Here is a 12,918-nt window from a genome sequence, read left to right as displayed (position 1 = left end):
GAGTCTGGAAATCTAGAGTCATGTTCCAGATGTGTTTGTACCATACATTTGCTGTGTCCTCTTGGACAAGTTCTCTTTGGTCCATTTTCCTAATCTGGAAGTCATGGAGTTTGTACTAAATCTCTATGATCCCTATTCTCTGTCTCTGCCTCTAAGACTATTTTAATTGTTAGGATAACCTCTACAGAGTTAATATAAAATAAAACCTATTCACAGATGGCAAGAAGTTTCCTCTGAATTTTCAAATGCAAAGTAGTTCCTTAATAAGTGGGGGTAGAAATAATATTGCTATTTTAGTACCATGAAGTATCAGCTCAGAAATCAAAAAGCGTTCATTTTCACCTACTCGGATTTATTCTCAACCATAGATGGGTCTTAAAGATACCATGATTTCCCAGGAATAAAGCTGTCTGAGAGAATGGAGTTCAGAGGCTAATGTCAGAGCTTCCAGAGGACTGCTTTAGCCCCAGAGAAGTGCACTCATGCACACTGTCCAAGAGCTTCTGGGTCCTGCACAACATGTCCAAATCACAGGAGAGCACAGTTTCTGAGGAAGTCAGAGTGGAGAGAAAATTCTGGGCTTAGAGGAACCAGAATGTGCCACCATGGGTTTTTTGGAAAGAGGGTAGATTTTAGGTATATAACACCCCTATTCTGCTATTTTCACAAAGCGAAACCCAATAAAGTATTTGTATTATTGGTATCTTTATTATTTATTTATTTATTTATTTTTGAAACGGAGTCTCACTCTGTTGCCCGGGTTGGAGTGCAGTGGCGCAATCTCAGCTCACTGCAAGCTCTGCCTCCTGGGTTCATGACATTCTCCTGCCTCAGCCTCCAGAGTAGCTGGGACTACAGGCGCCTGCACCACGCCCGGCTAATTTTTTTTTGTATTTTTTAGTAGAGACGGGGTTTCACCGTGTTAGCCAGGATGGTCTCAATCTCCTGACCTCGTGATCCGCCTGCCTCGGCCTCCCTGGGATTATAGGCGTGAGCCACCACGCCGGGCCTATTGGCATCTTTTTTATGCCTGTGGTTAATTCAGTCCAGGCTTATGGATGAATTATGCAACAGGGTTTTGAAATGTACTAATACTTTATCAATCACACATACACTCTTCTAAAGCTGAAATTTACCACATATTGTCCATGGGTTTGGGGCCAAAGTAGAAGGATTATTTACATGCTAACTGCTTTACTTTTATTAAGGTTCTGTGCATGATTGATGAGATGTAAGGAACTATGCTGGGTGTTATCACTGACCAGTATCTATTAGCCACTACCTAGTGTTAGTTCATGCAATGGTTTGCATATGTCACCCAAAAATTCATGTGTTGAGAACTGAATCCCCAGTGCAACATGGCTGGAAGGCGGGGCCTAATATTAGGTAATTAAATCATGAGGGTTCTGCCCTCAGGAATGGATTAATATCATTATCACAGGAATGGGTTAATTATCTCAAAAATTAGTTTGTTATAAAAGGGAGTTTGGTCCCCTCCTGCTCTCTTGCTCTCACCATCTCTTGCCCTTCCACCTTCTGCCATGGGATGATGCAGCATGAAGGCCCTTGCAAGATGCTGGTGCCATGCTCTTGAATTTCCCTGTCTCCAGAACTCTGATCTCATTTCTGTTCTTATAAATTACCCATTCTATGATAGTCTGCAATAGCAGCATAAAACAGACTAAGATACCCACCTTCCTCCCCTTTGCCTACCTTCAAGTCTCCAAAGATGTTTGCATTATTCTGCAGGCAGAATAATGGTAATTTCAACAGACGTTCTCCTTTTACAGAGATAATTTCCACTGCAGCTAATTTTATAAGTTATTTAGCACCACTATTCTTTAGTATACTATGGAGCAAAGTAGCAAGGGTGTGTCAGGCAGAAGTTAGTCAACCTAAATTATAAAACCAACTTTTAAATTACTGATAACTTAAAAATGAATGATTTCAGGAAAATCTGCCAGACTTTAGAGCAGAACGCCTTCCCTGGCCTATGAAAGATCAGTTCTCAGTTGACCTTGATCTCCACCAGACATTGCCTTTCACCATCATACATTTCCTTTTCGCCTTTCTTCATTCTCATTTTCTGTTCATTTATGAACAGCACCATATAATTTCTTCTTACTATAACTGCCTCGTTTCTAACCCTGACTCCCCTCTCTGTCTTTTTTCCTCTGTCTTCTGCTCACCTCTGATCACTCACCTCAGCATTTATCTTCATCACAACCTTTATCTTATAAGAAACAGGAGAGAGGGACCTGAAAGCAGGGAATCACCATGTTGAGATCAAATGTTTTAAAATAATTTTGAACTTCATTGCAAAGAAGTATGGAAAAGACCAGAAGAAAAACAATCAGGGGGGAAATAGTGAGGGCCTGAATTAAGGCAGTAGTAGCAGTAAAGGCAAGGTAGGAACAGAATTTTCTTTTAATATGCTGAAAATAGACTGAATAGGATGTGATACCTGACTATAGGACAGTGATAAAGGAGAGGGAATGAAAAATAACTTGAAGTTTTATAACTTTGCTGATAGATAAATGTGGTTCATTTAAAAGAAACAAGAAACTAAGACAAAAAATCAGGTTATGAGGGAACCAGTGTGTTCATATCCGGACATGTCGAGCTACATTCAGTGGTGAGGTTCAATGTGCCAATGAACAATCGGTATTCTAAAAGGGCAGTAAAACTTCTAGATTTAAAGACGATCGAGATTAGTAACATCCTCCAACTATTTTTTTCTTTACTTACTCCTTCACTTTACCAAAATAAAATATGTATTGAGAAGCCACTGCATGCCAAGTCCTGAAATAGCCATTAGAGGTGGGAAAAAGGAAAAGGAAGGAAATAAAGTGAACAGAGTGCCTGCTCTCAGGGCATTTGCAAGTTGTGCTGGGAGATGACACCATAACAGTGGCATGAAGTGCTGGGATGAGGGGAATGTTACCAAAGCAGTCTTCATGGAAGAAGTGGCATTTACTGGGGATAAGGCAGTTCTTTTTCAGGCTCATTAGCCAACTTAATACCTGAAGAGGGATTTCATGCGTTTTGCTTTGCCTTCACAGTCTGTATGTCCCCTGTGGTTCCAGGCCAGGTAGAATGCAGATTCCCTCCACAAAACACAACCACAGATTTGACTTTACTGTGCTCATTTTCATTTTTTTCTGTGGAAGTAATGCTGTTACTTCTTTGTGGAAGAACTTTTGTTAAACTTCTACCTTTTACATATTGGTAAGAAAGTATTTATGATCAACTCTTGGAATTCTAGGCAACATCCTAAATCGCATGATTGCTCTGCAATTGTCCATCTACCTTCTGGGAGAAGGTGCTACCCCGACAAAACATAGAGTGAAGCATCTTGACAGATAGAAGGCCAGTCCAGCAATTCCTAAATTTAGGCCAGTCCAGCAATTCCACTCCAAGATACTTACTCAGAAGAAACGAAAACATTAAGTCCATCGAAAGACTAGTACAAGAATATTCACAAAAGCTTTATACACAATAATCAAAAAACTAGAAACCACCCACATGTCCATCAATTGCTGAATGGATAAACGAATTGTCATATATCTGTACAATGAAATATTACTCAGGGATATAAAGGAAGAAACAACTGAATCAACAACATGGATAAATCTCAAAAGCATTATGCTGAGTGAAATAAGCCTGACAGAAAACAACTACAAATTGTATTATTTCACTTACGTATGAAATTAAAAAACAAAGACAAAAACAACTATAGCTCTAGAAAGGAGATCACTGGCTGCCAGGGCAGGGTGGTAGAGTCGGAGATGGACTACAAAGGAACTTGAGGGAAACTTTGGGTGGTGGAAATATTATATATTATAATTGTGGTATTAGTTACATTATACATTTTCCAAACTCATCAAATTAGATTGGTTGTTTTATTTTATATAAGTTATACCTCAATTCAGCCAATTTTAAAAAAATAAAAGAATGAGCCAGGCTGAGCTGACAAATAGGCCCAAGTTCTCCCAGCCAGAAGATGTTTATGGCCCTCGGGAAGCTGTCAGATATCTTAGCCCTCTGGCTCTCAAGAATTCCTCTGCCTAAATACTTCGGCCTCAGATTCTGAGACTCCCTAGCTGCTACGGACTAAGGATCTCAATAACTCACTCTCTCATCCTGCCACCCACCTGCCTACAACCTCAGGCCAGCTCACCCAGCTTGCTCACCCAGACAGCAGTAATATTGTAATCCTAAACCCTTCAAGCCCTAGGCTAGCTACCTGATGATGACAAAACTTTATCCTAGAACTATTGACTGGGGAAAATACCTGAAAAGGATTACACTTTAAGGCATCTGACTATTTAGCGTCTGAAATATAGACTCTTGGCTCTTCTGTTGTTATGAGTTTCCTAAAGGGACGAGAGGCTGGGCTTGTCTGTTTGAAACCACAGTTTCTCTACAGCTGTCTGACTCCCTGTGATTCTACTGAGTTCTTGTTTTCCATCATCCCTGTGGCAAAAACCATGGTTGATGCCCAGGTCCCTGAAGCAGATGATTTTGGAAGAGGGAAAGGAGTCCTGAGCTTAAAATGAATCTTTACTGCAATATAGCCCTCAAATCTGGGAGAAGTCCTGAGTCCTGAGTTTCCCAGTCCTTAGTCTGGGAGAAGTCATATGCAGAAGACTTGTTTCTCCATCACCAAATGCCATCACTCTTCACCCTTTCCTTCATCCCACTGATGCTGTCAAACAAAATACAAGTCTGAAATTTCTAAATAACATTTCTAAGTTCCATTTTTAGAATTTCAATAACTAATGTATGAGATTTGCACCAGAAACCTTATAAAAAGTGTTTATTGCACACTTGATGCCATACGAAGGAAACTTACATTCAGTGGGCTGTGATGTGCCAAACACTCCATGTCTATGATGTGCCAAACACTCGACAAAGCTATTTGATGTGACTTACCTAATCTAGTCCTCACAATAATTCTGTTAATTACTTGCATATGATCCCATTATTTGCAGATAAATTCATAAACTCTGGAAACTGCATATAAACTGGTTTAAAGCTTGGTTTAATATTCACAAGATCCTGGGTTTGAATTCCTTCTTAGCTGCCTACTAGCTGTGTGGACCTAGGGTAACTGAGTTTCCTTCTAGGTTTGTTTTCTCACCTATAAAATGAAGAAATTTCATGATTTAGATCTGTGTCCCTGCCCAAATCTCAGGTAGAATTTTAATTCCGAATGTTGGAGGTGAGGCCTGGTGAGAGATGATTGCATTATATGGGCTGTTTCTCATGAATGATTTAGCACCATCCCCTTGGAGCTGTTCTTGTTTAGTAAGTTCTCATGAGATCTGGTTGTTTGAAAGTGTGTGGCATCTCCCCTCCCCTTTGCTCCTGCTCCTGCCATGTAAGACACCTCACTCCCCTCTTTGCCTTCTGCCATGACTGAAAGCTCCCTGAAGCCTTCCTAGAAGCAGATGCCACCATGCTTCCTGTACAGCCTGCAGAACTGTGAACCAATTAAACCTCTTTTCTTATAAATTATCCAGTCTTAGGTATTTCTTTATAGCAATGTGAGAATGGACTAATACAGAAAATATATCCAAATTCACTAAGCTTTGAAAGGATTAAATAACATAATTAACACAATAGGCACAATAAGTATTAACTATTGGTTTTATCTCAAATGCCAGGCTAGCTTCAAATGGAATAAATACAACACATATGGACAAATACCACTCTCAACTGTTCTGAGGTTGAACTTGCACACCACAAATACCATTCTGTCCTGCAATTACTCCTGCCCTTCTTCAGTCAATGTGGTAAAACTTTTATTTTTTATTACTTAACCTTTAGATTCAGGGGGTATATGGACATATGGTGTGAGGCTAAGGTTTTGGCTTCAACTGAACCTGTCACCCAAAGAGTAATGTAGTACCCAACAGGTAGTTTTTTTAAATTTTGCTTCCCTCTCTCCCTCCCCCATTTTGGAGCCCCCATTGCCTATTCTTCCGATCTGTTTTTTTTTTTTTTTTTTTGAGACAGAGTCTCGCTCTGTCTCCCAGGTTGGAGTGCAGTGGTGCCGGCTCACTGAATGCTCTGCCTCCCGGGTTCACACCATTCTCCTGCCTCAGCCTGCCAAGTAGCTGAGACTACAGGCGCTCACCACCATGCCCGGCTAATTTTTTATATTTTTATTAGAGACGGGGCTTCACTGTGTTAGCCCGGATGGTCTCGATCTCCTAACCTCGTGATCCGCCCACCTCGGCCTCCCATAGTGCTGGGATTACAGGCGTGAGCCACCATGCCCAGCCTATTCTTCCAATCTTTATGTACATGTGTACCCAATGATTAGCTCCCACTTGTGAGAACATGCTTTTTGTTTTTGTTTCTTTGTTAATTCACTTGGGATAATGGCCTTCAATTGTGCCCATCTTGCTGCAAAGGACCTGATTTCATTCTTTTCTATGGCTGGGTAGTATTCCATGGTATATATAAGACCATATATATATTTTTTATCCATCCCACCATTGGTGGGCACCTAGGTTGATTCCATGTCTTTGCTATTGTGAATAGTGCTGCAATAAACATGTGAGTGCAGGTATCATCTTAGTAGAACAATTTACATTCCTTTGGTTACACACACAGTAGTGAGATGGCTGGGTCAAATGCTAATTCTATTTTCAGTTATTTGAGAAATCTCCAAACTGCTTTCCACAGGCGTTGAAGTAATTTATAGTCCCTCCAACAACATATAAGTATTCCTTTTTCTCCACAACCTCACCAATATCTATTATTCTTTGACTTTTTAGTAATACCCATTCTGACTGGTATGAGATGGTAAACATGGTAAAATTTTGATGAGAAAAAATATATATAAAGCTTCTGCCTTCGATGAATATATGAGGACCATCTAGGTGGTTTCATGTTCTCTCTTTCCCAAACTATCTCTAATAACTCAAACTAGAAGAGGAAACTGTATTCTTAGGCCAGCCTTCTCCTTCACTCACCTGTTCTGGATATTTGCTCCCAGTGATCTCTGCTACAGTGTTGAAGGAATCAGTATCTGGATAGGTCTTTGCCCCCATCTTTAGCTGAATGACAATTCTGATCCCACGAGAAGCCATTCTTGACATCATTTCTGCATCTTCCACTGTAATACAGGCTGTTGGAATCTTGGGCACGCCATCCTGGTATTCCTGAATGCCTGTGTGAGGACTTGAGAGAAGAAGCCACCAGGTTACCTTGAAAGTGGAAACAGACCAAAAGACTTTTTTGAAAGCACCTGTATATTGATATTTGACTTCCACTTATCTTTGTTTGCATCTGGGAAACAGGAAAGGTGGGTAGTATTGATTTATCTGCTTTTGATATGAACGTAATTTTTATTTTTTGTTAAGAATAAATTAGAAACTTCAATTTAATAATCATCATATGTAAATTATTTGATAATCTGGATGATCCTTCAAAGTTACAAATTGCCACAAACTCTGAAGGACATTAACAGTGCCTTCATGATCAAAAGGTACACACATCTGTACAAGGAGACAAGGGAACTCGGAAGTTTGTCAAGGCTGCAGACCAGAAGATCCACATGTCTGGAATAAAACTGGCCCAGGTACATGTAGCTCTGTGGTTACTGCCTGCCAGTGGGCCTACTCTCTTCCCACCCAAACACAGAGGTCTAAATATATAACTTCACATTGGTGGTAGAACACCACGCAGGAAAAGTGTAGAATAATGTCTGGGAATATATCCGTATTCTCACGAAGAAAAGTTGCTGAATAAATCCAGGCCCTTAATTTTACTGCCACAAGAGAAAAAAAAACTGTTATACTTTTGGCACTAAAGGAGAAATACCATCCCAACTGGTCAGATTTTTTCCTGCTAATTTCTAGATGTTTCTTACATTCATAGAAACTTACAATTGAAGCCTATATTAATCTGTTGATTCCAACTCTGTATCTACTAATGAAGCTTATCAAAGTCATTTCTAAAATTGCCCTTTCGAACGGTTCCTTTCTACCCCTGAGATATGGCTCCAAACCCTCCCAAGCCACAGAGCTCTCAGGACCAAACTGTCACAGCTTCCAAGCGCATGCCACAGTCTATTCCTATCTTCTATTAAAGCACAGGCTAAAAACTTCCCTTTTGAAAATTAGTTTTTTCTTTTCATATTTCTATATTTGTTTCAGCTTGTCTCATATTTACAGAACAGCTTTCCTCCTCCTTTTACTCACAACACATTTCTCTCCGACAGATGATAGCTTGGTGTTGATCTCCTATAGAAGCAGCTGCAGTCTCCACATGCACAAACACAATGATGCAGTCTTATCTCTAACTATATTCTTGGTGTGATTGTATTGTTGTAACCATATTTTAGGTGACTATTTACTTAGAGAAACTGCAATGTAGAATGGTTAAAAACAGAAGGTCTGGAGCAAGACTGCTTGGGTTCAAATCTGGGCTTATTGCTAATTGGCCCAGGGCAAGTTACCCACATCTTTGTTTCAGGGGCATCATCTATAAATGGAAGTGATAATAATACCATTTCATAGAGTTATTTTGCAGAAATAATGAATATGTACAAGTAAATCACTTACCCTCCAACACATTAATCAACCAAGGCATTTTAAATATTTATTTTATTAACTTGCCTATTCAATTATCCCTGCAGAAACTGTCTAATCTCAAGTGATTAGTGCCATCTGAGTATACCCTCTATGAACATTTCTAAAAAGTAGACTGCAGGCTGGGCGCGGTGGCCCACGCTTGTAGTCCCAGCACATTGGGAGGCTGAGACGGGCGGATCACGAGGTCAAGAGATCGCGACCATCCTGGCCAAAATGGTGAAACCCCGTCTCTACTAAAAATACAGAAAAATTAGCTGGGTGTGGTGACCGGCACCTGTAATCCCAGGAGATTACAGGGTTAGTGAGGAAGGAGAATCACTTGAACCCGGGAGGCAGAGGTTGCAGTGAGCTGAGATGACACCACTGCACTCCAGCCCGTGTGACAGAGCAAGGCTCCATAGGAAGGAAGGAAGGAAGGAAGGAAGGAAGGAAGGAAGGAAGGAAGGAGAGTAAGGTNAGAAAGAAAGAAAGAAAGAAAGGAGGGAGGGAGGGAGGGAAGGAAAGAAAGAAAGAAGGAAGGAAGGAAGGAAGGAAAAGAAAGAAAGAAAGAAAGAGAGAGAGAGGGGAGGGAGGGAGGGAGGAAGGAGGAAAGAAAGCAAGGAAGGAAGGAAGGAAGGAAAGAAAGAAAGAAGGAAAGAAGGAAAGAAGGAAGGAAGGAAGGAAAGAAGGAAGGAAGGAAGGAAGGAAGGAAAGAAGGAAAGAAGGAAGGAAGGAAAGAAGGAAAGAAAGAAGGAAGGAAGGAAGGAAAGAAAGAAAGAGAAAGAAAGAAAAAAGAAAGAAAAGGAAGGAAGGAAGGAAGGAAGGAAGGAAGGAAGGAAGGAAGGAAGGAAGGAAGGAAGGAAGGAAGGAGGGAAAGAAAGAAAGACAGAAAGAAAAGAGTATACTGCAAATTTTATTATTCATCAAAAGGAGTACAAAGACTTATCTTCCAAACCCAGAACTTGGAATACAGAGACCCTGAGTCTAAATTCCTGGGATGCATATAATTTACTCCAAATTCTGGTTCAGGTTCTGGGGTCACCTAACCTAGGTCAGACCCCAGCTCCAGCATTATTTGCAACTAAGATTACCTCTTTGTTTCTAAATGTCCTCATTTGTAAAGTGGAGAATAATGTTAGCATTGACCTCATAATATTGCTATGAAAAATAAAAGAGATAGTATACATAAAGGATTTAAGACAGTGTTTGGCACATAGTAATTACTTAGTAAACATTAGTTGTTATTACTTCTTCAGTGCTAATTTTTCCCACTGAGCTAGTGGAGTGATTAATGACCAGAAATTACCTTGCAACATGTAGGAAGACAATCTAAATATTTATTATTCATATTACCTTACGTGATGTCTGGGATTCAACAAACTCTCCTTGTTCTCAGACTCTTACTCAAGAGAAGGTCAGTATAACACTTCTTAACAGGCTCTTTTAAGTAATGTTTCTAGACAGATTTGTACTTACAGGTTACTGGTAAGATTTCTTCAAGTGGGGACAGTAAGCCGGGCATGCACCCATGGCTCAGCTGAGGAGATGGCACTGAAAGGCATCTTCTAATTTTAATTTAAGATCTAAAAACCTTTGAATTTGTTTCTGAAACAAAGCATGTCTTCCAGTGGTGGAGCATCTATCATTGTTTCATAGAAGGAGGCAAAATGAAGACTCAGTTTTATTTAAAATCCTCTACTTTCACTGTAGTAAAATTATTCTAAAGGGATCAATCAGCATAAACACCACCTTCCTGTCTTCATTTACAAGCCCCTTCTGCAGTTTATAAAAGCAAAGGGCAAGCTACCAAGGATGCCATAACAAATCTAAATAAGATTTAAAGATGAATAACAATCCTCTATAAACTCTTCCAAAAAACAGAAGAGGAGGGAACCCTTCTCAACTCATTCTACAAGGCCACCATTACTGTCATCAAAACCAGACAAAGATATCACAAGAAAACTACAGACCAAAAATCCCTTATAAATATAAATGCAAAATATCCTTAACAAAATACCAGCAAACAGAACCAGCAACATATAAAAAGGATTATATACCATAAACAAATGGAATTTATCCCAGGAATACAAAGTTGATTTAACATCCAAAAATCAATTGATGTAATATACTATATTAATATAATAAAGGACAATGCCACACGATTATCTCAGTAAATGCTGAAAAAGTATTTCACAAAAATCTAGCACTTTTTTTATGATAAAAATCACTAATCAAACTAATGAAAGAGTACTTCCTCAATCTGATAAAAAGCATCTACAAATATCCCACAGCTAACATCATATGTAATGGATAAAGACTGAATGCTTTTCCCCTGAGATCAGAAATAAGACAAGGATGTTTGTCTCCCCACCCCTATTAAACATTTTACTGGAGATTCTAATCAGGGGAATCAAGTAAGAAAAAAGAAATTTAAAAAATTCCATATTGGAAAAGAAGTAAAAATATATCTTTTCACAGATGACATGATCTTTTTTTGAGTAAGTTAATATTTTAAATAAAATCTTATTCTAACTAATTATTTAGTTTTGTATTAATGTATTTTTAATATCGAAGCCAAATTTCTAGAGTGACATGATCTTATATACAGAAAATCCTAAGGAACACACACACACACACACAACTATTAGAACTAATTAAGAAGTTCATCAAGGTTATCAGATAAAAGACCAGTATACAAAAATCAACTGTACAGCAGCAATGAATAATGCAAAAGCAAAACAATAGCAAAGAGTAATCTGAAAATTAAATTAACTAAGCAATCCATGTAATCATAATAAAAACAATAAAATAGTACAAATAAATTTATCCAACAAATGAGACCTGTACACTTAAAACTATAAAATATTGTTAAAATAAATTGAAGATCTAAATAACATGGTAATGCCCCCCAAGTTGATTTACAGATTTAATGCAATCCCTATCAAACTTCCAGCTGCTTTTTTAAAAAAAAAGAAATTGACAAGCTGATTATAAAATTCATATGGAAAATCATTCAAAATAACCAAAACAAGTTAGAATAAAAAAAAAAAAAAGTTGGAGAACTCATGCTTCCATATTTAAAAACTTACCATAAAACTATAGTAACCAAGATAGCATGGTACTGGTATAAGGATAGATATATAAACCAATAGAGTAGAATTAAGAGTCCAGAAATAAACCCTTATAGGAATGGCCAAATCATTTTCAACAAAGTTACCCAGACAGTTCAATAAGAATTCTAGAAGAGTATTTTCAACAAATGGTTCTGGGCAAAGCAGACATCCACATGCAAAAGAATAAAGTTACATTCTTAAATCATGCCATATACAAAATAATTTCAAAATGAATCATAGCCTTATATGTAACAGCTAAAACTATAAAACTTCATGACTTTGGGAAAAGAAATTGTTCCTTAGAGACAACACCAAAATCACAAGCAACAAAATAAAAAACAGATAAACTGAGCCATCGAAATGTTAAACTGTTGTGCTTTAGAGGACACCATCAAAAAGTAAAAAAGGCAACCCATAGAATGGGAGAAAACTTTTACAAATCATATATCTGATAAGGCACTTGTATCTAAAATATATAAAGATTTTTTACAATTCAATAATTTTAAAATTCAATTATAAAAATGGGAAAATAATTTGAATAGACATTTCTCCAAAGAAGATATATAAATGGATTATAATTACATGAAAAGATGCTGAACATGATTAGCCATAAGGGAAATGCAAATCAAAACCTCAATGAGATGTCACTTTCCATCTAGTAGAATGGCTATTATCAAAAAGAAATAAAAACAAGCACTGGGGAGGATGTGGAGAAATTTGAATCCTTGTACATTGCATGTGAAATGGCAGCATTACTCTGGAAAACAATTTGACAGTTCTTCAAAAAGTTAAACATGTACTTATCACATGGCCCAGCAATTCTACTCCTTGGTACATACTATAGAGAAATGAAAATATATGCCCACATGAAGAAACATTACACACAAATATTCATAGCAGCAATATTTTTAAGAGTCAAAAGGTAGAAACAACCTTAATATCTATCAAATGATAAATATGTAAACAAAATGCAGTATGGCCATATAATGAAATATTACCAGCAATACAAAATGACATTCGGTACATGCTACAACATGGATGAACCTTGAAAACATTATTCTAAGTGAAAGAAGCTAGTCACAAAAGACCATATATTGCAAGATTCCATTTATATGAAATGCCCAGAACAGGCAGATCTAGACAGAGTGTAAATTCAATAACGTAAATTTCAGGTTTTAGATAGAAAGTAAATTTTAGGTTTCCCAGGACTGGTAGGG

The 12,918-nt window shown here is 38.1% G+C and overlaps 1 protein-coding gene across 1 annotated transcript in view; it reads right to left on the bottom strand.

The window, feature by feature from the left end:
• CPQ (carboxypeptidase Q) overlaps window positions 1-12,918 on the bottom strand; it is a 528,839-nt gene that overhangs the window by 271,085 nt on the left and 244,836 nt on the right. Inside the window, exon 4 of the mRNA XM_025393809.1 lies at window positions 6,987-7,194. Within this exon, the coding sequence (XP_025249594.1) occupies window positions 6,987-7,194 (208 nt within the window). The remainder of the gene's footprint in view (window positions 1-6,986; window positions 7,195-12,918) is intronic.

The sequence above is a fragment of the Theropithecus gelada genome, chromosome 8 (genome assembly GCF_003255815.1).
Source record: "Theropithecus gelada isolate Dixy chromosome 8, Tgel_1.0, whole genome shotgun sequence".
NCBI classification, from domain to species: Eukaryota; Metazoa; Chordata; class Mammalia; order Primates; family Cercopithecidae; genus Theropithecus; species Theropithecus gelada.
This window is presented reverse-complemented; position numbering and strand designations above follow the sequence as displayed.